Genomic DNA, 24529 nt, shown 5'->3' on the forward strand with positions numbered 1-24529 from the left:
CTGAGGGCTGTCAAACTCAGCGTAAATCTTTGAGTGCCAAAGTGGTTTTGTTCTGGTTTTTGATCATTTGCAACATGCAGAGATTTTCCATAATAAACCTCCCAGAGTTCATCTTGTACCTGAACTTTTTGTGTGAATTTCCCATCTGAGCCCACCTGTTTAGCAGCTGGTAGATGTAACTGTGGCCATCTTCTGTCCAGATGATAAGTCTGTAAGCTGCTAGTACTTCTCCACCAGCAAAGCACTGACCACTTTTACAGAACTCAGTACAAAGCAAGGAGAAATCACAGTAGTCATAGACCTAAGCTCAGAAAAACAATAAAATATAAACAAATAGTACTGGCACATTAGTTTTAATTCAAGCTGGTTTGGGGCAATGGATTAATAAATAGAACATTAGCTTGACTCTTTGTAGTTTGACTATGTCTTTTAAAGCCAAAGCAGTTTTCAACTATCAGACTACTGCAAAGTCAGAATCAAACCATGTATTTCGAAGACAAAGAAACTGCCAATAAAAGCAGCATTAGAGCCTTCTGTTACATTAGGACATTTTGGATGGGATTTAGCTTGGTTTGCTTTGTATTCATTATTATTATTTACTGGACTATTAATTTCCTGTGAAGAGATAAATAATGAGTTTAGCACAAATATGACATTGAAGACTTCAACAGAAGCAATAAATATTTCTGTCTATATTCTTTAAAAGATGATCTGCTGGCATAATCACAGCACATATCTTAAAGGTTACTTTTTCTGTTGTTCTTTGGGGAGCGGAGATTTCTTTTTCACAAATTAATTAAAAGCAAAGAACATACAATCCCCTTCACTTGCAAGAATTTTCATTTCCATTTCTAAAGCTGGTAAAAAAACTTATGCCTTGTTTGCTTCCTCTGACCTTCCCATTTTAAGCTGAAACAGGATATGACTAGGGCAACCTAGGATATTGTCTGCTTGTTCATGTTCCTAGTGGCCTCATAGAGAGAGTATTCATAGCCATATTTTTATAATTTATTCCAGCAGTGTGAGGAAATAGATTTCAGAATGAGAATTTCTACAAATTACTTGTAGCTAATTACTATTAATTAGCTAATTTCTAGCTAATTTGCTCTATTTTCATTACTGTAGAATTAAGGAGCCACTCTAAACACAGATGTCAATCTCTGCTATGCTACATACCACATACTTTCTAATTCAGGACTAAGATCATCATAATTTGCTTTAAAGCTTTAAATTCATTGAAACAAACACTGGAAATCCAACATGACTTATGTATCTATAGCAATACTTTAAACAGTAAAATTTAAGCATTCAAACGCAAATGGAGATATTACAAGAAACATGCACCTCTACAGAAAAACATCATAGAAATTAAAACAATGCATGTTACACATTTTTTCCCTGAAAAGCCTATCCATTCTATTGATGGAATTTCTTTATCAGTTTTTTTGTAGAAACTTTTTTTAAATAGCCCAAGAGAAATCTCAAGGATACCCTAAAATTGTATTATTCAAAGTTGACTCAGATGTACATGAAATTGCTGTCACTGCTGTCTGTCTGCCTGCCTCTCCACATCCCCCACCCCCACAGTGGTGTTTGGATCAGGTACATATGTTGCACTAATAGCTCAGGATTATTTTAAGAGGAATGTCATAACACTAGGAAAAAGAAATACAGCATTTTAACAGTAAAGATCAGTTCAACCGAAATTTAAACTAATAATGGTTTCGGTAACTAGATGATGATTTTTTACATCTACAAGAAAATGTTATATAGTCTGGGGTCTTTAGTTTTGTTGGCTACTATTAGTGGAACTCAGGCTATTGGCCCTGAAGGAACAAAGGCCCCTGGGTTACTGAGGGCTTGCCAACTGTGATTACTTCTGTCATACTTAAACAGTTTTTGTGTATCTTTGTCTCCTTTTGAAATGCACTGTGCAGGGGACTATAATGCATCCAGTTCTCTAAAACTAATAATGTAATCCCCTTTCTAAAGCTGTCTAATACTGAAAGTAATCCCCTTTCTACCCAGCCAATTTCATGTTAAACTTTTAAAGCAGAAATACATTAATAAAAAATAAACACCTCATCTCAGTCAGGCAATTAAGATAAGTAGAGAAGGGATACAGTGCACTATTATATCTGACAATTAGTGAAAATTTTCTTTAAGCTGAGGAGAAAAACAAGTATCTGCATGTAAAAGTGACATTAACTTTTCAAAATTATTAACATAATTAAAATAAAGTATAATGCTCAATAATGTACCTGCCAGCATGTGGAGGACACAACTAGAAGGAGCCTTTCAGTGTAAGTACAAAACCGTACTGCTCGACAATTTATACAGTCCAGAGATTTTGATTCCTTCTCACACACGCTTTGTCTCTCCTTTATAGCACATGGGAAGAAAGCCGTAAGATTTATTCTAGATATCTGAGCTTTTACTTTTGGATAGAAACAACCCACTGAAAATAACCCTGTTAACATACACTTTCAAAATGCAAAGCAACATATAATTCTTAATTAGAAGTGAGACAGAAAGACAGCAAAGTTCAAAGTACCATGTAAACAGAAGACATTCAGCATGGTTCAGACCTTGATCTCACTTAAAGAAGTGATAATGAATATGGAGAAGGATTAAAGGTAGGTCATAAGTAGCATCTGCTGTAATGAATAACTGTTAAGTATTCTTCCGTCAAAAATATAGCTACAACCACCTATAAACTGACAGTATCAGATTCAGAATGGCTAATGAATAGTCTGCTTTCCCTCTCATCCTTGTTGCAACCAGGACAGTCTGAGACATATGGTGTTGTCATATGTCTTATTTAAACTTAACAACTCTAAAATGTAGTAGAAAAGTAATTAATTTTCTTAGCTTTATATAGCTGAATGTACGGATGGTTTAAAAACATATGTTTTCACCCTTCTTGTGTGAATAACAGACTTCTCAAAGGCCATCATGCTCAAAATTATTATATTAGGATTATTTTTATTAATTATTGATTATATCACTGACATCCTCTGTTTTGTAAAGATACCAACAGTATCAAAACAACTCAAGGGAGAAGTATGCTGGTCATTGAATCATGGCTATCAAACTGCAAACCACTGTCTCACTACAACTTGCAGCTCTAATTCTGATTATATCCAACAATATTTGTTAAAATACTGCTCTTTTAAATATAAAGTAGCCTGATTGTTACTAACTCTGCACTCCTCCCTTCCTAAAAGAAAGCCCCAGGCAGTTAAAGGATGGCACTGTATCATATATGCTTCTCTGATGTCTGTAATCAGTTGTTCCAGTCCCCAGAATTTCTACAGCATGATAGTATTTCTTCTCCTAGGAATGTTGAAAAAGACACCCACTTCACCCCACCCAAAAAACCCACTTCAGATAAACCAAAAGCACTAGTATGGTATCAACCTTGACAGACTCTCCTGAGGGGCCTGATTCTACCCGTTAACAAGTAGTGCTGCAGCATGCACTGCAGTTTATCGAGCAAGGCAGTAATCTATTACGGGTGTTCAGAGAAGATTGTTGACATTTTGCCATTTCTGTTGATGATTCATAGTACTCAGCTGTAAGACAGAGGTCCCTTTGTGAATCTAGCTCTCAGAGTTTAATTCAAACCCACTACACTGTATTCTAATTCTAACACTTCTGCATGTCAAGTGACAGCTGCTGAGAGTATCAACATGGAAAAGTTGGTACAGAATAGCATAGCTGAAGATGGAGAAATAGGGCTCTTCACATAGGAAGTCTTTCCCAAGTGAACACAGCATTGTAGAAACAGACAGAAGAAAATAAAGTCTAAAGGACCATTTTAAAGAAAGTAACAAGGGTGAAGAGGGAATACCAAGACTGATTTTGAGGAGCCTTGAGTTTAAAAGGACAGAGTGAAGGGGTTAAGAGAATGGAGTGACATCATCAGGACAACAGGAAAGCATTACAACTTCAGCATCATGAAACATGGGAAGACAAGAAGCCTGGGCAAGAGACATTGCAGTTGTCAAGGCAAGAGCTGTCTAATAGCCCACCTGATTTTAAATAGTAATATGAGGGTGTGTTTTCAGAATTTTGTGACAAAATTAATCAATTTGTTTAATATATATCCAGAAGATTAATTTATTCATATTCTGCTTCGATGTATCCTTCACTTGAGAACACTACTACACTCATGTCAACATTCAAACTACTGTTTCACACCTCATACAAACTTACCTGTATGCTATTCAAAGACGAAGATAGGTCCCACACTTTAAGAACTCCGGTTACAGACACTGCAACCAATGAGTCTTCTGTGAAAAGTTAACAGTGAGACAGTCAACTTGAAACCAAGTTCAAACAGCACCTAATGCCAAAACAGAACCTTGGCATAGATGCTGGTGTTCTATACAGCACTAAAACATGGATTCTGCAGGACACTGTTTAGATAAAATACTAATTTTACACAAAAATAACCAATTGGTGTACAGAAAGACAAAACATGCAAGCAAGTAGTGAATAATTATTTCATCCAATCAGATACATTTTAATAGCAGGCATAGAACAGTGGGTTTGTGTCCTTTATTCCCCCAATATTACAAAATTAGTTTGTATTTATAGCCAAGAAATGAGCTGCTTGCAACCAGTGTAGAGGCTGCTTGTTTTTCTCTTTCAGAAACATTAAATGAGGCATGACCAGCATTAGGACTATTACAAACACCTCAAGCGCTGCCAATAAAATGTTAATATCTTGTACATAAGAACTCTGTAAAACATGATTGGATATTAAATCTAGTAGTATTGTACTATGTATACAGAAGTATTTTATCACAATTTACTTGGCCTACATAAATACATCTACAATGTATACCTTGAATTCTTGCAGAGTGTACAATACACATACAATTTATCCAATCAGAAGACTGAGATGATGATAAAGTGTGAAGAACACCCAAAGTCTTAGCATCAATAATAAGAACATCTTGATATTCTCCACAACAAAGAAGCCAGCCTTCACCTGTCATTCGGAATGAGCAATGGTAATACTGTACAAATGGAAAGAAGAGAGTCAGCATACAGAGCTACACAAATTGGCACACATTTTTCGTATTATGCATGTCATACTTGGAATTATAATCAAAACTTATAGCATTACTGACTACTGCATATGCGAGACTATACAGAATTTTGCTAGTGACACAAGTATTTAACATATATATATCAATTTAACATAGGAATACAGCTTAGATGTGCTTCATACTGAAAGCAGTATCTGCCCTGCCCTAATACTAGAATTTTTAGAAGCAATCAAGGTGTTAACTTCCATTATAAATTGCTAAACAGTTTGAGACTTGTTTCTCCGAGAGGCCTTGTCTCTCTCCAAATACTTGATAAAGCTCCAGTTATCAAGGAGTACATAGAGATGAATAATTCAGGGGAAAATGCAGAAGATCCATAATAAATATTTTCATAATTATTTTTCCATTATTTTCCAAGAAGAATTTCTATTCCATGATGAGATAGTCTTCATTTTGACATTAAATGCTCCAGTGTCCAGAAGATTCATTCTTTCTCAACAATCATGTAGATACAAAAAGACACATAGCAAAGTACTATGGAACAGAGATGACAGCAGTGCAGAGTGACTATGAAGATTTCTTTTTTGCTACATGTTTTATATATGCAAGGACATTTGCATTTTGTGTAAGATCTATCTGCAATTGTACACATAATTGCTATAAATGTATAAGCAGCAACCTCAAATGGAATTTACAAGTACGTACTATCCTTCAAGTTAAGAGAACAACCATGCAGTCAGAAAAAAATATCAGACAGACAGAAAATTCTGCCTCGTTTCCTACAAGTTCTTTGTACATTCAGTTTTGCTTTGATAATTCTTGGTCAATCAGTTAGCTAACTGAAGCCTGAAAACAAAAGAAGCATAAATAACTGGGAATAGGAACAAGTATCTCCACAGATATTAGGAATTAGAGGCAGAAATACTTAGCAGTAGAAACTATTTGTAATTACTGTTACTCTTAAATTAGGCTAGATGTGGAAGATTTGTATAGACAGTTAGTCCTCTGAGAAAATCCCACTCTGGTTAAGATCCACAAATAGTTAAGAGCTGACCCTGGTGTTAAACTTCATTTCAAACAGCAAATACTCATTTTGCACTGCTTGACATCTGGCATTCATAGCTGAATCATGTATGCTGAACAAAAGGTACCTACTAGACCAGATAGGTTAGTAGTTTAATTAAAGTTTAAAACATTAACTAAAAATAAAGCAGGGATTTTAAATAGTGATGCTATCAAAAAATAAAAAAAAGTGTGAACTAAGCCTTCTAGACAACAACATTCTGTAGGAAATTATATTCTCTCACGTACTATTACACCCCAAGCAATCATTTACCATGGAACAACAAAAACTACAACAGACTAAAAAATAAACTAGCTTAACAAAAAACCTCCATCCTCCAAAAAACCCTCACAAAAAGCCCAATTTATTACAAATACCTAAAGGTTACATTTTAAGAATAGTTTTCCCTCCTAGCAACATTTGGTCTTCTTCCTAAGACCGTTTTCCTGTTACATGTTCCTATTTTCATTTAGCCATCTTGCCCAAGTTGTAGAACAAAAATAGTTATCTAGCCAAAGTTAGGTTTAGCTTACTTTTAATAGAGGAGAAGTAAAAATTTCCTAAAAGCATTTGGTTTTCCTACTTGAAGGGTAAGAAAGAAGATTCTACCTCTGATCTCCACAAAAACATACAGAGAATGTTAGATATTCAGCTAGGTCAGATCTGCCTCCTGTTCTGCAGAAGTACCCAAAACTAACTATTAAAATCTAATTAAGCAGTATCAGAAAGCAGATCATACCACACCTCTGTTACATTATAATTGAAGTTCTTTTGTGTATGCATATACTTGCACATGTAAAGAGAATAAATATATAATTTTTGTGCATATGTTTAAAGCATAACTTCTTAACAGTCTATGCTTTTTTTAATATATACACACACATATGTAAAAACATTTATTAAGAAGTGTTTCTTCTATAATTTTTATTTGGTCATCTACCCAAGCTTTCTCTCTTCATCATTAACAACTACATGTGAAGTCATCATGTCAACCAAAACAGTGTCATGAAAAACACTGTTTTTTCTGGAAGCTTTAAAACATTTGGATTCTGAATTTGGCCACGGTTTGAGTCACAAGAGGTCCCAGATTTTCATCATTTGGAGGCTTAGTTCCACCCTAGACTTCCTCACTGAAGAAAGACAGCATTGTAATTAACCTAGGAGCCCTGAGCTGCTTTTCTAATATATCCAGAAATGAGCCATCTCACTGAATCAAATCCATATACGCTGGGCTACTCAATCATATACATACATGTATTTCAAACACACCCTCACACTCCAACATCTAGATGCCTAGTATACCTGGATACAGTTCAAAGCAGACACTTGAAATTATCTGAAGTAATACTTAAAGCAATTTGGCCTCTGAAAATAAGTGATCTGTCCGAGTTCTGCAATGAATGAAAGTGTATCTTTGGAAGCGAGGCAGAGCAGCAGTCTTTTGGAGGTCAGTAGTTAGGCATCAAAACCTTTCAAACACTTGAAACAAAGACCTTCAGCAGATTGCGTCACAATGTTTGGCTAGACCGCTTTTACTTCTAAAAATACATCGCCATAAAGCCAGTATTAAACTTGTAGTTTCCATGCAATTTTAACACAGGACTAGAGTAAAGATTAAGACAGTTTCACTTTGCTACCCAATGACCAAACCTTAAAGTAAGTTAATTGATACTGCATTCCAAACATTTGCAGCTTAAAAAGAATCATTTTTATTTAATTACTTCAGGGGAACATAAGCCTCAGTTCTTTTCTTCGAAGGAAGTCAAAAAGGGAGAAATAAACATAAAACTACTTATATTGAAACCAGGGTTTTTTCCCCCCTCTCCTATTAAGCATGTTATAATCTATACATTTAAAATTGTATGTTTCTGAAATATATCATGATAAAAAAAGAAAAGCTCCTCTTGTAATGAGCAAAGATATTCCATGAAAAGTAGCTATACTTACATAGATGGCTGTATGCCTATAAGGAAGCTTTGCGTTCTCAATGCACTGTCCACTAGTGACATTCCAAACACACATCTCCCTGCCAAAGATAACTTCATATTATTCTCTGTCATTTCCACTCAATTGGCTGGAATAATTTTGTACCACCAATTTTTTCTTTAGTGGTGTACTTAAGTGCAGTCTGGTCGTTTATGTGGCTTTTTGTTACAGATTACTGGGTAAGAAATGTTGTGGTCATTAGCAGGGGATGACATACAGTATCTGCTTCTTTTTGTTTTGGCAATTACACCCTGCTGCCCTGCAACAAACCTGACTTTAAGGCCAGCTCTGGTCTACAACAAATTGTAGGTATACTGCCATTACAGCTCGTCAAGGCATCACTGTAACTATCTGTCATTGGAACTACATCCTTCTGAAAGTGATTCATTTCACTGAACTTAAACCACACGTTTTGAAAAACATAACGCATCTTCTGTCGCAGCAGACTTCAGTTTTTGAGACTTGAGAGGAACCTCAACTTCTTTTAAGAAGAAACAGTGCCACCATGAGGCTATTCCCGAAACCCGTTATTGAGACAGCACTTGCCTCCTGACAACGCAAATGACCACGCAACATTGTAGCTATGCTTAATTACATTTAAGGTTAATGTTTGTCAGAAACGCATTAACCAGTCTTCCCCTTCTAGACGTTATTCAACATTCTATAGGACTAGAGTGCAACAGAAACATGATCAAATTAGATGATGTAAATGAGGTATGTTGTCACAGTTCAGCAATCAAATGTTAAACTTTGATACCTTCAGATTTTATTTAAACAGCAAGCAGTATTTCCACAGTTGAAACAATCATTTTATGACTTCTGAAGTTACATTCCAAGACATCTTCTGTGTGAGGACTTAAAGACCGGATTGGGGAAAAACAATTTATTATATCAGAAACACCACTTAGTGATTTACATTTTTATCTACACGCTTTCACATTTTGTTAATCTAAAAATATTACTTCATTTATATTTTTGAGCTGAGCAAGAACAGCGAAATTACACGTCTGTAACGTAGCATCAGAGTTGGTAGACCAAGAGTCATAACTTAAACAGAATGCTTATGCTGCACGTTAATTTCTCCTTGTCTATATCAGACTGACAATTAACTGCTTGAGCTACATTACAATGATACATGCATGCAAACATGCACAAATGAGACCAAGAATATAGCTTCAGCTTCTGCATGTTGCACTGAATTTAGTGTGTGTACTAACAAGGAGAGATACCACGTGCTGATAAACTTGTACTACAGCATTTACTATACACATGCATGGGAAATCAGTAAGAACTTCTGAATCATTATGGATTAATTTATAGATTTCCATATAAAAAGTACAAAAACCCCTGCTCAATACTCATCCTTCTGGGAAATGTCAGTTATACAAACACTGAAGAGATTATGAAGTGGGATGAGGGAAGAGTAACATCTTCCATACAATTCCTTCCACCCTCCATACAAGGAGATGGAGCCTTGAAAATGGCAGAAGTGAATGATTCTCAGGTCAGAAAATGCAGTTCAAACAATTCTGCATCTCCTGAAGATGAGGCACCCTATTTGTAATTATCTCAACTTCACGTTGTAACCTTCCAGGAATCAGTGATGGATGCTTTACCCTTATGTAATACAGATGAGAAGTCAGCAGTTAATTCAGTAAAAGTGAACATGTAAAGGGGCCAGAAGATCATTCAGTCCTACATATACACATTCCAAGCAACCCAAACAATCCCTTCAGAGGCAGAACCTTTTGGATGTGAACATCTTTCTGTATGGTATGTCTACACCAAACCCCCTGGTTTTTTTCTTAACACTTCACCCCAGCTTTTTCGAAATACAGTATCTTTTCACCCAGTATGATTTGAAAACAGTACTGCACTAACAGAGCTTCAGAATTAAGATGGAAAAATAGTTTCACCTCTGAACCCTTGAGCAGAATGTAGGAGGCCAGTACAAAACTAACTCCATAGACTTCTTGTCCTCCTTTCTGCACATAACAACCTGAATTGTTCACCACTGTCTGAGCAGTGGGATAGTCCAACCTCTGAAGATTCAGAAGCCTGAATCAGTTTGTTCAAGTTATCCCATTCTTGTATACACATGATTGAGAGAATCAAGAGATCCTAGCAGCTGGAAAGGATAAACAAGCCCCTCAGTAAGCAAGTAGTAGTCCTAAGGTGCTAAGAGGTTTTAACACAGTTGTCCTGCTAATTGGAAAAGATGAACCCAAAATGAGAATATTATTAAGCAGCAAGGCAAAATTGTTTAAAGGAAAGGCCTTAAGGAAGTAAGAAGTTAGCCCTAACTCCCTTCAGCAGCTGAAATCCTAAACAGATGGGCTTCAGACCCCAGCTAAAAAGATTATCAAATATTCAGAGAGAAAAAAATCTTGAATGCTAACCTAGCAGAGCTGTAGAAATTAGTTTGACTCAAGTGATGGGCCAAGTCACAACAGAGAAGAACCACAATATCAGGAGCCCGTTAAAAGGATATACTCCAAAATAGCAAGTTAGATTTAAACAAAAGACATGGAACATATATGCCTTTTATTCAAGGGCAGTCTTTTCTGTGCTTCCATACATACTCACTGAGCAAGCATAACCTGGATCAGAGTACATTAGCCTCTTGCACTGATTCAATTCTCAAGGCTGAGCTCAGGAAGGAACAGAAAAAACATCACGATATTGAAAGGCTTCTGAACCTGCTGATTCTCTCCAATAGCCTGTTATTCTACCTTTGAATGGGGCCTAGCTGACCCTCTGAACAATTAATCCTCCTGAATAACTGGATCTGTGAATCTGTCAAACCCTTCTGTTGTGCAAAAGATGAGCTCTTAGACTATTATATATAAGCAATACAGTCATTGTAAGTAGCTGCTATCCTTTTCATATCATAGAAGTAAATTAAAAACCTCGTGCCAAATGCAGAATCTGACCTACACCTGCCATACATTTCATGACTTTAGAAATGAATAATTGAATATTCAGTTACCTACCCATTTTCAGTAGCACTTACTACATATGGTTGTTTCTCAAACTCTCTTGCTTTTGCCAAACACGTTACAGAAGCAGTATGGCCAAAGAGAATTTCTTTGGATGAAATCTAGGAGAATAATACAATCAATTAACTTAAACATAATATTTTCCATACAAGTTAAGGACATCTAAAAGCAAGAAAATTCTACTTGTAGATGTTTGAGTAATTGTCAGTCTGCTTTATACTCTTAATGTTCTTCAGTCATGTTTCTGGAATGTATAAAGATGTGGATGGATTATGCAGTTTGCATAAAGAGCAGTCTTTGTACTCACTGTAGCCTAAAAAGTGCACCTTCTGAAGAATTTATGGAGCACCAAATGTTATAAAACAGGCAATGTGCAGAATATCTCTGGCCTTCAGCCTACAGCATGATGCAGAAGCAGTAGAGAAGAAGGGAACTGATATAGCAAAGCTCTTAAGCATGTGTTTCATACAATGTGTTTAAGTAATCCCTTTGATTAGCTTCACTGCATGCAATGGTCTTAATGGTAAAAGGTAGCCCCATTAAAGCACAAACTAAAGTTTCAACCTGTATCTTAATGAGACAGCTAAATCCAAAAAGAATAGAACCAAAGTTCTAGAAATGCAGAATAAAAAAAGTGGAACTGTTTTGATTCTGTTCTAGTCTCAGAAAAATAAATACAAAATTCAAAGCAATAATAATAATAATATGCCAAGAGGTTTGCAGCTTAATTATACCAACAATACATGTCATCTTATTTCTTCCATCTTTCTACAAATGTTTTCATTGCTAACCTCGTAGAAAGCTCTATTTTTATAAGTAGTTGGGGTGGGGTTTTTTTCCCCCTTAAAATGACAGACCATGCTCAGAAATTGGTTAAAGAAAAAAAGACTTTTCAAGATAAGAATCATGATGATTGTGCATGTCTACTTGCTGTCATTACTCACAACACACCACCTCAAATTATAATCAAACCATGATAACCTATGAAAAATTTTCCAAAGTCTGCAAATAACTGGTTGCTCATATAGGCATTTCAACACTTCTTGCTTCATGAGCTTCCTGTAACAAATACCACAACTACCTTTAAAACTTAATCTAAGTACAGGAAAATCTGGATTATCCCATTGTTAATAATGAAACATAAAACTCCTATCTGTCTACTTGGCAGACTATAGCACAAGTCTGTAGTGGATACAAACCTTTAATTCTGATGAAAGATCCCAGAGACATATTTGTCCTTCTTGACTTCCCGTAACTATAGTCTGCTGGTCATCTGTAATCATAACAGCAGTGATGCTGTGAGAGGGAGCTATTTTCCCCCACACTGCCACAGCCTGTACTGACACCTTCATAGTCAGCACCTGAAAGCAGACACAAGTCACAACAGTTCTCAGTAACATGAAACATAAGAAAAAACAAAAGGCAATTTAATAGAGATCTGAAAAGGGGAGCTACAAAATACTGCTGCAAAAATGTTGGTGAGGCACTAAAACATTTTCTAGCTGTTGCCAACATCACACTAACAGTTTCATTAAGGTAGCTATCCAGTGACAGCTTAAATATGCAGCAGGACAGTGATGTGCCACCATTTTAAATCTAGGCAGTATCAAGCAGAACCAGTTACCAGGGACCTGTAAGATCACAATGCTGAAATATCAGCAACAGGAGTTGTGTGCTGCCCCATAAAACCTGGCTTAGGTCTGATGGGTCCATGTCACTGTCACCTTCTTCCTAATTTTGGTTGGTGGAGTATACCGTGCCTCCTCTATTGCCTCCAACCAGCAGTGCTGCTCATTCTCAGCAGCTAACTGCCAGAGCATGGAGATGGCACAGGAGCAAGGTGTCAATAAAGAGTCTATCATTCCTTCCTAGGAGAATAATGCAAGAGAAAGAGGCAATAGGGCTGGAAGGAAACAACAGCTGGTGGGTCAGGGATGAAAAAAAACCCCACACAAGGCCCAGAACAGCAAAGCACTATACCCTACACTATCAGCTGACTAACTAGCACTATCCTACAGATAAGACCCAGAAGAAAGGTGGAGGCAGAGTTGCAAGCTGGGAAACAGGGAAAGTAAACAGACTCTTTCTGCTGCTCAACTCCTAAGTCCCTTGTCCAAAAAACGTATCATACAATAGATTTTAGTCACTGCTGCAAAAAAAATGATTTAATGGAATTTTCCAAAATGACTACTGGTCATTAGTTAGGTCAATACAGTTTCTTATGAACTGCATTTCCAGGAAGCTATTTCAGTGTCCATTCAAACACCAGTACTTACAAAATACCCTAAAGTCCCCCTTATTAAAAAAGTTCTACTTTACTTGGTTTTAAATTTCATGCTTGTTCCTTTTAAAACGACCTCTGCTTGCTGGCTGGATTTTGTACTTGTTTTGCTTCAAACGTTGAGAGGTGACTGAGAAAGCAGTTCTCTCAAGCCTTCTGTCACATTGTTTGCTGTTCAAACTCCCACATTCCTAAGTGTCTAACATATTTCTAGAGTATTCTCAATATCTTCAAAATGAAGAACCATTAAGTATCTAACTATAAATAATTTGGCACTTAAACAGTCAACTAACCTAAAAAACCCAAACATTTATGTCCTGTTGTTAAGACTTTCCAGGGGACCTAGTAACACATCCTACAAGTATGTCTCTTTTGGTTCAACTTACGTGAAAGGGCTGGTTGCCGAAGACAGACGCAGATGAGCAATACCTTTAGCATCAGTGTCTTTACATGAAAGAGCCCTACACTAAGCTGCCAGTGGTTACCTTAGCCAAGAAACTCCCATGTATACAAGTCAGCTGTATCAAAACTCCCAAAATAACTTGAGTGTACAACATCCTCCAGCACTCCTCCCCTGTATCCTATGATGATCCATTTTTCCAGAAAGCCTGTAGAAATGCTTCTAAAGCTTCTGTTTACCTCCCTTCCCTTTCAGCTTTCTGGAGAAAATGCCAGAAGATTGTTGTCACCTGCTTCCAACTGTTGTCAGGGATGGAATGGTTATGAAGTTGACTTGTGCCTATGAAGCTGTGACTCTGAAAACTGAAATTCTCTTAAACTTCACTGAGGACAGTTTTGACTACCACCAGCATTCATGGAACAGACAGACAGCTGACAGATATTGAGCAACAGCAAAACTGGTTTTATTCATCAACATGTTATGCCCAAGCATGAATGAACAAGAAGAAACAGATTTTAAGCTAATCAGATGCATCATTGTCTAGCATCACTTAAATCAACATTTATTCTTTTCAAAATATTTTATGTCACCTACTTTTTATCCAAACAGCAATAATACATTGAAGTGATACTTCAGAGCAGCCACTAAGCAAAATTCACCTTTTAGAGAAACACAAAGCTCCTATTTATTCTGGAGAAAGGGGAGACAACAGAACCCTTAGCACGTCCTTAGCAAAAATAATTAAAATCAAAGGGGTGTCAGTAATAGGGTGCTAGAACAGTGTAGTTGGGAGAGGCTAGCCAAAAGACATGACAGTAAAGCCAAAATCTTGTGAGAAGAGACAGGAACTGGGTAGAAGGAAATGCATGGCAGCAGATAACAGCCAGCCAAAGGAAGTAATACAGAAATGATGCAAAGCAACATGAAGAGCAGTTCCTGTAACAATTCAGAAAAGACCAAAGGACAGAAGCAGCCTTTTAAGCTAGCTTAAAGAAACTAATAGAAACCATCACTAAACCCAGCACAGCAACAGCTGAAAGTAGGGACACAGACAAGAGACGACACAACAAAAGTATGAGTAGGGAAAATGTGGGCCTGCTGCTGAATGAGGTGGGTGCCCTGGTGATGAACACCACAGCGAAGTCAAAGTGAGGTGGGCTGAGAACTCGCTGAACGGCAGAGCTTGGGCGGCTGTGACCAGGGTCGCGCTGGAGGCCTGTGGCCAGCGGTGTCCCCAGGGGTCAGTGCTGGGCCCAGCCTTGTTCAACTCCTTCACCAGTGACCTGGGTGGAGGGGCAGAGCGCGCCCTCAGCACCTTTGCTGGTGACACCAAACGGGGAGGAGCGGCTGCCCCCCCAGAGGCTGCGCTGCCCTTCAGCGAGACCTGGGCAGGGTGGAGAGCTGGCAGAGAGGGATATGGGCAAGTGCCACCAAGGCCAGTGTAGGGTCCTGCCCTGGGAGGGACAGCCCCACGCAGCAGCACAGGCTGGGGCTGCCCTGCTGGGGGGCAGCAGGTTGCCCACGAGCCAACAGGTGCGGGGAGGTGACCCTCCCCTCTGCTCTGCCCTGGTGAGGCTGCAACTGGAGTGCCATGCCCAGTGCTGGGCTCCCCAGCTCAAGAGAGACAGGAGAGGGTCCAGTGAGGGGCTACAAAGATGATGAGGGGACTGGAGCATCTCCCTTCTGAGGAAAGGCTGAGAGAGCTGGACCCGTTTAGCCTGGAGAAGGGAAGACTGAGGGGGGATCTTACCAATGCCTACACATAACTTAAGGATGTAAGTGTCAGGAGGATGAGGCCAGGCTCTTTTCAGTGGAGCCCAGCAACAAGGGGCACAAACCAAAACACAGGAAGCTCCATCTGAATATGAGGAAGAACTTCTTTCCTTTTGAGGGTGACAGCACTGGAGCAGGCTGCCCAGAGAGGTTACGTGGCTCCTTCTCTGTAGATATTCAGAACTTGCCTAGACACAATTCTGTGCAACCTGCTCGAGGTGAACCTGCTTTAGTGGGAATTGGACTAAATTATGTCCAGAGGTCCCTTCCAACCCTGACCATTCTGTGAAGAGGTATCTTCGTTACTACTAATAAAAGCCTTAAGTAACATAGAACTAAAGGAATGTTCTTGCTGCTTGACAAGATCATGAGATGAAGGGCTGAAATGACTAGTGTGGTACATTATCAGGGTCCTGCCATACAACCTCAGCCAGAACTTCAAAGGCAGAGGAAGAAGAATATAGGAAAATTAATTGAAGTCAAGAGTTTATAAGGCTAAATCACATCTAGTTTCATTTTAAAGGTTTTTGTGGTCATATCACAAAATACTGTGGGATGTTACTTATCTCAGCTTTAGAATTTGACTTTTCTAAAACTTTATTTTTTTAAATATCTAGTAATATGAGGTATTATGCTTACTTATGAACATTGAAGTCCTTTTCTTTTCAGCTTATGCCCTGAAGAGAAAGTTGTTTTACCTAAACCACATCATTAGTATTTGGCTATCAGCTAAGCAATGAAAATTCACCAATTTCTTAGGGCTTATAAAATGGTAGCTGCCAAGTTAACAGTTTGATAAGCCAAATCCTGAATCTTTAAAATGCATTTTCTTGCATATCATGTCGACGTTTATACTTGTATCGTAGGAGTGCTCAATTAGTGCAAAACACCATAAGGCAGCAGAATTCGGGTTTGTACTGCATTGAATAGAAAGTCATAAATGACATTTTCTTCTAAAAGCAGCACAGAATCAAGATCGATACTCCTAGCAGAAGACCTACTGCTGAGCAAGGGATGAATAACAGAGAACTCAGACAATCAACAGAAGTTAAAAACTGAACAAATGATAAAAATTGTAATGCATAGATGATCTATTTGCACACTTTTTTTTTATATCCATGAAGGTCATGAATTAGTTAACAGCTACTACTAAGCAGAGAACGTTGGTTATATAAGAGAATTAATTTAGACTTAAAAGTTACAATAATATTTTGTACTTCTCCCTTTATATTATGACTGAAGCATAAGTTACATGGAAAACAGAAGGTATGTGTTTCTCAGTGTTAATATAATAGTGTTTAGCTTTTTTCCTCTAATTTCTTGGTTAACTTTTCTTTTCTAAAATACTTTGGTGCACAAGTACTTTGCAGGAAAGCTTTCCTTCTAATACTATGACTTCCCTAGAAATACTGCATGCACATATCCATATTTTGTATGAAGATATTTAGCTTCATCAAAGCTATTTAGTGATGTTGATGGCACCTAGAGCAAACTTCGTTAATGAAATCAACAGATATTTGTCAGACTGTTCCTTTAAAAAAAGGGAAAAACTATTTCCACAAAGTCAACTATTGCCCAAGGCACATCTGAGCTGCACATAGCTTATCAGCACATGTCAAATTCCTCCAGCTCTGCCCACTCAAGCATGCCTGATTTGCAGTATTAACCCGTAATTCAACTTTAAATCAAGTTCCTCAGTCCAACTCCCCATTTCTCCCTGCTTAAAACCTAATTAAACTTTGTTTGTCCTGTCCTTATGATCACACCACCAAAAAGAACTCCCTCACGACTAAAAAATTTTTCTCTGTTCTTAGTTAAAACCATACCAGTTCATCCCATCACTAACTTACCATCACACCTCTACCATCCTGTCTAGTTCTATGATCAGTTTTCACAGGGAAACCACGCCACCAACCTCTGTTAACTTGGAAAATTATCTCAACTTGCACAGCTTTAAGGACTTTAGCAACTCTGGACCATTTGTACAGTATTAGTTTCACTTGGAAAGCTGAGTACAAAACCTTTTACTCTACAGTAGCAGTGAGGTATTTAAGGCTAGTGAAAAGCTTTAAAGGGCCAGAGAGCTGGAGACCTGACCTTGAATGCCTTTCTAAGTACAAATTAATGAAAGGGCTTTTCCTCACCACTCAGCTTTCTTGACTGGGACTGGTCATGAACTGAGTGAAATGAAAAAGGTCAGATTATACCATAATGAATCAGTGCCGTAACAGCTCCATGTATGTTTTCCTCATAGAGCCCCAATTTCAATATAGTAAGCATAACTTGACTCTGCCTTCTCTACTGACCTTAAAAAAATATATAATATTTTTTAGCTTCCCTATTAGGCTTATCTCGGACCTTCCAATCACTGTCACATAATCACTACTTAACCTCAGGCACACATCCCTGTGCTGCATTTTCTCAAGATAAAAATTATAATCCTAATATAGGTGGCTTGGGTACCTATAGGTTAGAATGGAAGAGTTGCTTAGGACTTGGGAGCATGCACACACACGTGCTCACAGTGATTTGAAGTGAAAAATCTGGGTTCTGTTTTGTCCCCACTGAAGTCTGCAGCTCACATTCCCTGTTGGTCCTTGTGTTTACATGCAGAGTCTGCTCAAAAGCATAAAGGAAGCTTTCCTGTATGAAACATCCTGAACGATATTAAGGAATCACATTCCTTGATAAAGAAAATACATACTCTGATTTTTAAATTAACTTAGAACTTACTAGTTCTCACATATATCAAGGTCCTTAAACCCAGGAACTGAACTCCCTAGATACCTACCCTCAAATAGGTCACATTAATAAAACACTGGTTATAACAGAAACCTTCTCCTCATAGTTACAGCCCGTAACAAAAGCTACCAAATAGGAATTTATAGCTTATCTATATAAGGAGAACAGACTTTGTACAACAAAAGATCACTCAACAGATAACAGTCAACTTGCCAAAAAAAGTTTCCTGAATTTATATTCATACTTATTTCATGTTTCCTATGCAGCCTGAACTATCGATACAAGATCAGTTGTACCAAAGTCCAGTTAAACATGTGGCAATCAGTGCAGTCCCAAAAAAGTTATAGAAACTGCCTTAGAGTCCTGAAAGCTTTAAAAGATTAACAGCATTTAACTGTTCATATTGTATTAAAAATACAAATATTAGGAAAAAAACAACAAGAAAACAGGATAATGGACCAAAATTATTAAAAACAATTATTGGCAGTTTTATAAGAGTAGCCATATATCTTCTCAGGCTAGCACAATTCTGTTTGCCCAGGCTACTTTATTTTACTTGTCCATCAAGAAAAATGTTACACACACACACCACCTTTAGATTCATCATTGTAGTAAAGTGTTCAGAAGTAAATTTTAGGCAAAGCCCAATAGGTTTTCATGACAAATTCCTAAGGCTTGTGAGTTCCTAACCTATCCGATTCTCCAGTTCCTGTCTATTCTTTGGCTTTATCTGACAGTCTCTCTTACGGTCGATATAAGAAAATAAAACTTACATCAATATTTTTTTGTACCGCTAATAAAAAATTAATTATTCTCCTTAAAAACAGCTTTGATGTGCAGTGTACTGATCCATTCTACATTGCTTTCACAACTTTCTCAATTTACTTTATGATGTACATATGGCACTCTGGTAATCCGCAAAGATATAACATTTCCCAAACTAAAAAATCATATTCACCCGCTCTCTACAACATACAAAAAGTCCATCTAGGAGGCAAGAATAATAAAATACATTTCATTTATGAAATACTTGATAGAAGTATCTACAGATACAGAAGTAACATAGTGCTGCCTTTGTAAGCCTACAGATGTACCACACTGATGCTCATGATGCTGTTCACAGGTTTGTTATTTAGCAAGTTGCTATTCAGAAGCCTATTGCATCCCTGAATCTGAAAATACAGGTCAACAATACTTTCAATTTGTGAAGCAGCGGGGTACACATGCATTTGTATAGGTGCATGCAATGGAATAAATTAGAAAAGAGAACTATGATGCTGAGAAAGACGCTCAACAGAGAAATGGAAATATTAAAGATAGAAGGGAGAAGGCAGGGTGTGTAATGTAGGAAAAGGAAAAAGATGACATAAAAGGCTAGGTAATTGAAAAGGGAATGACAACCAAAAATGAAAAAGAAAAGACAGCAAGACAAGACAAAGGTAAAAAAAAAAAAAAATGGAAAACATAATTCACTTTTCGCTATTAATGAAAGATTTATCAAGAGATTTTTTAAAAGATAATAAAAAATAATTAATAATTAGCATATCATACAAAAGAACTAATAACTGGCTCCTTTAAGATACAGAGCCTGTGCTCTGTGGGTACAGCAGCAAAAATGTTCCTATATTGCAAATGCCTTGGTTAATATAGCTCATCAGATAGAGGCAACAATTAAAATACTCCCGTTATTAACATGTCTATCCTATGTCCCGCTTCCTTGTGTTTTAACACACTCTGCCAGAGCCCTCCGTATTCCACACCTTTTCCTCCTCTTTGCTTTTTGCAGCTCCATCCTGGAGAGCCTGCCTGCCTACAACTGCACTTCCAGTTTAAGATTTAATGGTACTTCCCTCAAGACCTGTCAGGGCTACACCCTAATCGGCCAGAGGAGTCACCGTTGAGTGAGACCCAGTTCTCCCCTGGGGTGTGAATGTACTGCTTTTGCAGTCCAAGGGAGCAAGAGACTGGGACCAGGAATCAATACAACCCATTTTAACTAGCAAGAACCACCTAGTAATACCTTGTTTGTATTTCGTGAACGAGTGACACAAGAAACACTTATTTCATTCCACACAATAATTCACCACAATCAGAAGGAGCACAGTAAGGGCAACACCATCTCCCAGCTGCTGATTACATCAAAGGTTTGCAGCACAAATTCAATTTTATGATGTTAATCTCAGCCTGCCACTCAGAAATTTTCTCCGAGGGATATGATTTTTCTCTGGATTTCATTTTAAGAATGATTTTCTTCTTCTACAATCAATAAAGATATGTTTTCATCAAAAGACTCTATCTTGGCAGAATTCAATTGGCCATCTCAAAATCTTTTGGTGACATAACATTAATTAAAATTGTTTATGTTGCACCTAAGCTGGAAAATGGGGCAGTGAAAACATCAGCAAGTCAGAACACTTGTGCTTTACACATTGTCATAAGGTACAGTAAAATAATCTTCAACTCCTTGAAGTTACTGTTTGACCCCACAAACCGCTACATTATTTTAAGTCTGTGAGAAAAGTGTAACACGATACTCTTTTGCTAAGCAGAAAAATTAAAAATGTGTGCAAAAAATATAAATTCCCACTTCCACTAGCATTAAAGGCTTTAACAACAATAACAATTGATGATATAATAGCTGTTTAAACATGTTAGACAATTCATATAAGCTAGCTAGCTTGGTTTTAAGTGAGATGTATCAAAGATCCTGTATATATACAAAGTTTATTTGAAAAAGAAATACATTATATAAGTGTGTTTGGAGCCATAAAAGATGTCTTTAAAGAAAAAATAACCACATTTGGTTTTACTGTCTGAAATAGTGTCCCAATGTCCTATCAACTACAAGAATAGTTATCTACAGGAAATTAAACTGTGCTTAAGCACTACACAGAACTGCATGTATGTGAGTTATTTGCCACTTCCAAAGCCTGAAGCATACAAGTAATATCACTTAAGTCATCTTCAGTGGAGTTAATCATATTCGAATCTTGAAATGCTTTGCCAAAGCACAGCTTTAATCAAGGCTTGGGACAGTCACCCATCAATTCTTACAGAAAAGCACACATGGCAGAAGGGGCCATCAGTTTCTGCAGGATGTAAGCTTTGATTTCTACCAACTTAAAGACAGGCTTTAACCTTAGTTTTATATAAATTAAGTTATGCTGACCTTCATTAAAAGTAAGTGTTTCCCATGTGAGAAAGTGCTGCTTCCTTATGCTATGTAAAGAGACAACCCTTACGTTTTCTTAATTAGAAATTGTCTTTTGAGCAGAGACATTTACGTCCTTTAAAGAGTCAGTGATCTCAACATAATCCCATATGAATCACGAGGTCTGTTAAGGTGGTGTCAATTCTAAGTTTATGGCCTACATAACTTGAAAAGTGTAGAGAGTAATAAACTTTAAGTCTGTGTCAAGACTTCCCATAGATGCAAGCAAAAGTCACATGTAATCCACAAAACCTCTGATCGACTTCCATCTTTATGAAATATCAGATTCTGTAACTAGCTGTAATTAAGCCTACAGAATTCATTCTTATTTACAGTGCTTTAACACAAAAGACAAAATCTGGTAAGGTCAAGACACATGACACCTGAAGAAAAACTTACAAAAGTCTCAAACTGAGAGGCAGTGAATATGCACCAGACCTGTAAGCCACTCATTTTGTCTTCCGTAAGTGACCTTGAACTCATTTAAGAAAAAAACCCTGGCTGATCACAGAGGTAATGTTTTTGGTTCAGCTACACTGTACTCTGGAATATTTAAATAACAAACAAAATTGGAATCAGATCCTGGAAACGAAACAACATTTCAACCTTTCATTTTTGGATAGTGATGTAATAATCACTAATCAGTGGTGTAATCAATTGCATCATATCATACCAAGGATATCCAAACTTCTACAACAGGAACTCCTTATTTTTCCATTTTGCTCTTTGAATACTCTTAATTACCAAACAGGCCTCTATGCAGTGCTCTTTGCCATGGGGCATGCAGCTGTTTACTGTAAACGACTCTGAACAATTTATTATGTATATGTATACACTGTACACAGAGTCAAATCTGCTTAAATACGAAGACACTGCTCACTATGAGCCAGAACTGAAGTCCAAACCTGATTCAATACATTGCAATGCATGGATTGCACTTTTCGTTACAACAAACTTCTAGTTTTAACACTTAAAAGCTTTTAATGAGAAAAACCTGCTGGTCATGTGATCAATCCTACCAACTGACACAAATCTTTTGAGCAGAAGTAGCTCACCGTGACAGCCATTTATTCCTACAAGGTCATAGTTCTGTACCAGTGCCACTACTGATATGCTAAAATTACATAATATATTAATAGGAACACTATTACTGTTCCTAGCAGTGACTAGAAAAGTTAATTGTAACAGAAACACAAGGCTCTAAGTGAGCCACCCTGATTAATTTCATAATTGAGCAAATCTCAAAAAATCTTGAACCAGAACTATTTTCTAGAGAAAACTGCTGTAAACCAGATTTATTTCTACTGTAAGGTTTTGCATCTACCTAGTAAGGCATCACTAAAGTAACACAACAGCATTTTCTCTAATAGTTTGAACTCTGACGTGTCCTCACATTACTGCTTTTCTCCAAGAAATCCAGTGAGTATAGTTCCACAACTGGTTGAATATACATATAATCCACTGGATTATCTTGGAAACACAAGTTTCAGTTATCTAACATCAGAGAGGCATCAAAGCTGAAACAGTAGATGATAAACATACAGGGGACCAAAAAAACCCCAACCAACTAAACCACAACAAAAAAAAAACCTCGCAGAAACTGATGAAGTTTGCCCAAGTGAGAAAGAACAAACGTCACACCGGTTAAAAAGGCTCTGAAGAGCTTTGGGGTGCCCTGTATTACCGCTCCTCTAAGGCACAGCAAAGCCTAAACCCACCCTCAGCCGCTTCGCTGAGCGCCCGAGGAAGCGGAGGCCGAGGTCGCGGACCGGCTGCACAGGGCGGCCCCGGGCTTCCCGCCGAGGAGCTGAGGCCAGGCGCCCTCAGCCCGGCTCTGCTGGCGGGACAGGGGGGCTGGCAGCCCGCGGGGGAAGAACCGGGTACTGAGGGGAGCCGCGCCTGGAGCCCCGCTGCGGCACAGCCCCTTACCTCCAGCGGCTCCCGGGCGCCACGCGTAGGGGAAGGCCGGCCGGCGGTAGCCAGAGCGCTGTGGTAGAGGGGAGCGGCCCGGGACGAGTTTATATCCCGCTCGGAGAGGGCTACACCCAGCCCTGCTCCCGCCCCGGCTGCCGGACGGCGGCCGCTTCTCAGCCTCCCGCTCCTCAGCCTCCCGCCGCGGCAGGAGCACAGGGCGGCGCAGGCCGGTACGAGCCCGCCCGCGCCTTCGCGCCTCCCGCGCTAGCGTTCCGCCCTGAGGGACCAGGATGAAGGCGTGAGGGGAAGCGGGGGCCAGAGGCCACAGCGCAGGGGAGCTTCCCTGGGGGCCGCCCCGCTCAAGTACAGGGAGCTTCCTCGGGGGCCGTCCCGCTCTCCCCGCAGCAGAAACACCGTTCCCACCGGCGGGTGGCAGGCGGTGCCGCTGCTCCTAACGAGGGTCCGGGCGCGGCCGGCGCTCGCAGGCAGGTGTGGCGGGGTAGGGCCACCCTCCTGCCGGTACGGCCCTGAGCGGCGGCTGCAGGCGGTGCCTGAGGGCAGCAGCGCCTGGGCGCAGTCTGAGGGGTGCGTTTCTTAACTTCGAGTATTTCTGTCTGAAAACAATAAATACGTTGCCGTGAGTGAACACGGAAATAACCGCGATGCCTGTTTGTTCAATAGTTTGCCTTCCCTTTGCTCCGAGGTTAGCCATGGAGAAGCTGTTGGCCGTAAAGATTCTGGTGAGGAGCTGGGCCAAGCTGGTTGTATAGTGCACACGTAAGTCCCTCTTAACTGCTGGAATACTTAGAGCTACGTATATGGCTGCAAGCAAAATTATAAGCACTGTCATTATAAAAAAGTTACATTCTTTAAAACCATTACTTCCTAAATTTGTTTGCCTGATGCTTTTTTGAAATGCGTAGGGAGTTGTAAGGATGTTGAGAGATTTATTTTTAGTGCCCGTGGTTCCTTTACTTTAATATAACAAGTATGGTAGTTAAAGTATGTGGGTTTTATTTTAGTGTTACTGAGTTCACATTTCCACTAAAACTATTTCCCTGAGGCATCTGCTTTGAGGTAATCAGTAATATTCTAAAATG

The 24529-nt window shown here is 38.6% G+C and overlaps 1 protein-coding gene across 3 annotated transcripts in view; it reads right to left on the reverse strand.

Annotated features, from left to right (window-relative positions):
• The window catches only part of WDR72 (WD repeat domain 72), a 128056-nt gene extending 104424 nt beyond the window's left edge, over positions 1-23632 (reverse strand). Inside the window, exons 1-8 of one of the 3 annotated variants that reach the window (XM_040602193.1) lie at positions 23445-23632; positions 12308-12469; positions 11103-11209; positions 8071-8149; positions 4853-5027; positions 4219-4295; positions 2262-2381; positions 156-301 (exon numbers count right to left, since the gene is read on the reverse strand). In XM_040602193.1, coding sequence (XP_040458127.1) covers positions 156-301; positions 2262-2381; positions 4219-4295; positions 4853-5027; positions 8071-8149; positions 11103-11209; positions 12308-12460 — 857 coding nt within the window. In that variant the 5' untranslated portion in view covers positions 12461-12469; positions 23445-23632. Of the gene's footprint in view, positions 1-155; positions 302-2261; positions 2382-4218; positions 4296-4852; positions 5028-8070; positions 8150-11102; positions 11210-12307; positions 12470-23444 lie in introns of those variants that run through there. The other 2 variants (XM_040602195.1, XM_040602196.1) reach the window with 2 other exon arrangements.
• Positions 23633-24529: the final 897 nt, after the last annotated feature.

Source organism: Falco naumanni, chromosome 7 (genome assembly GCF_017639655.2).
Source record: "Falco naumanni isolate bFalNau1 chromosome 7, bFalNau1.pat, whole genome shotgun sequence".
Lineage (NCBI taxonomy): Eukaryota > Metazoa > Chordata > Aves > Falconiformes > Falconidae > Falco > Falco naumanni.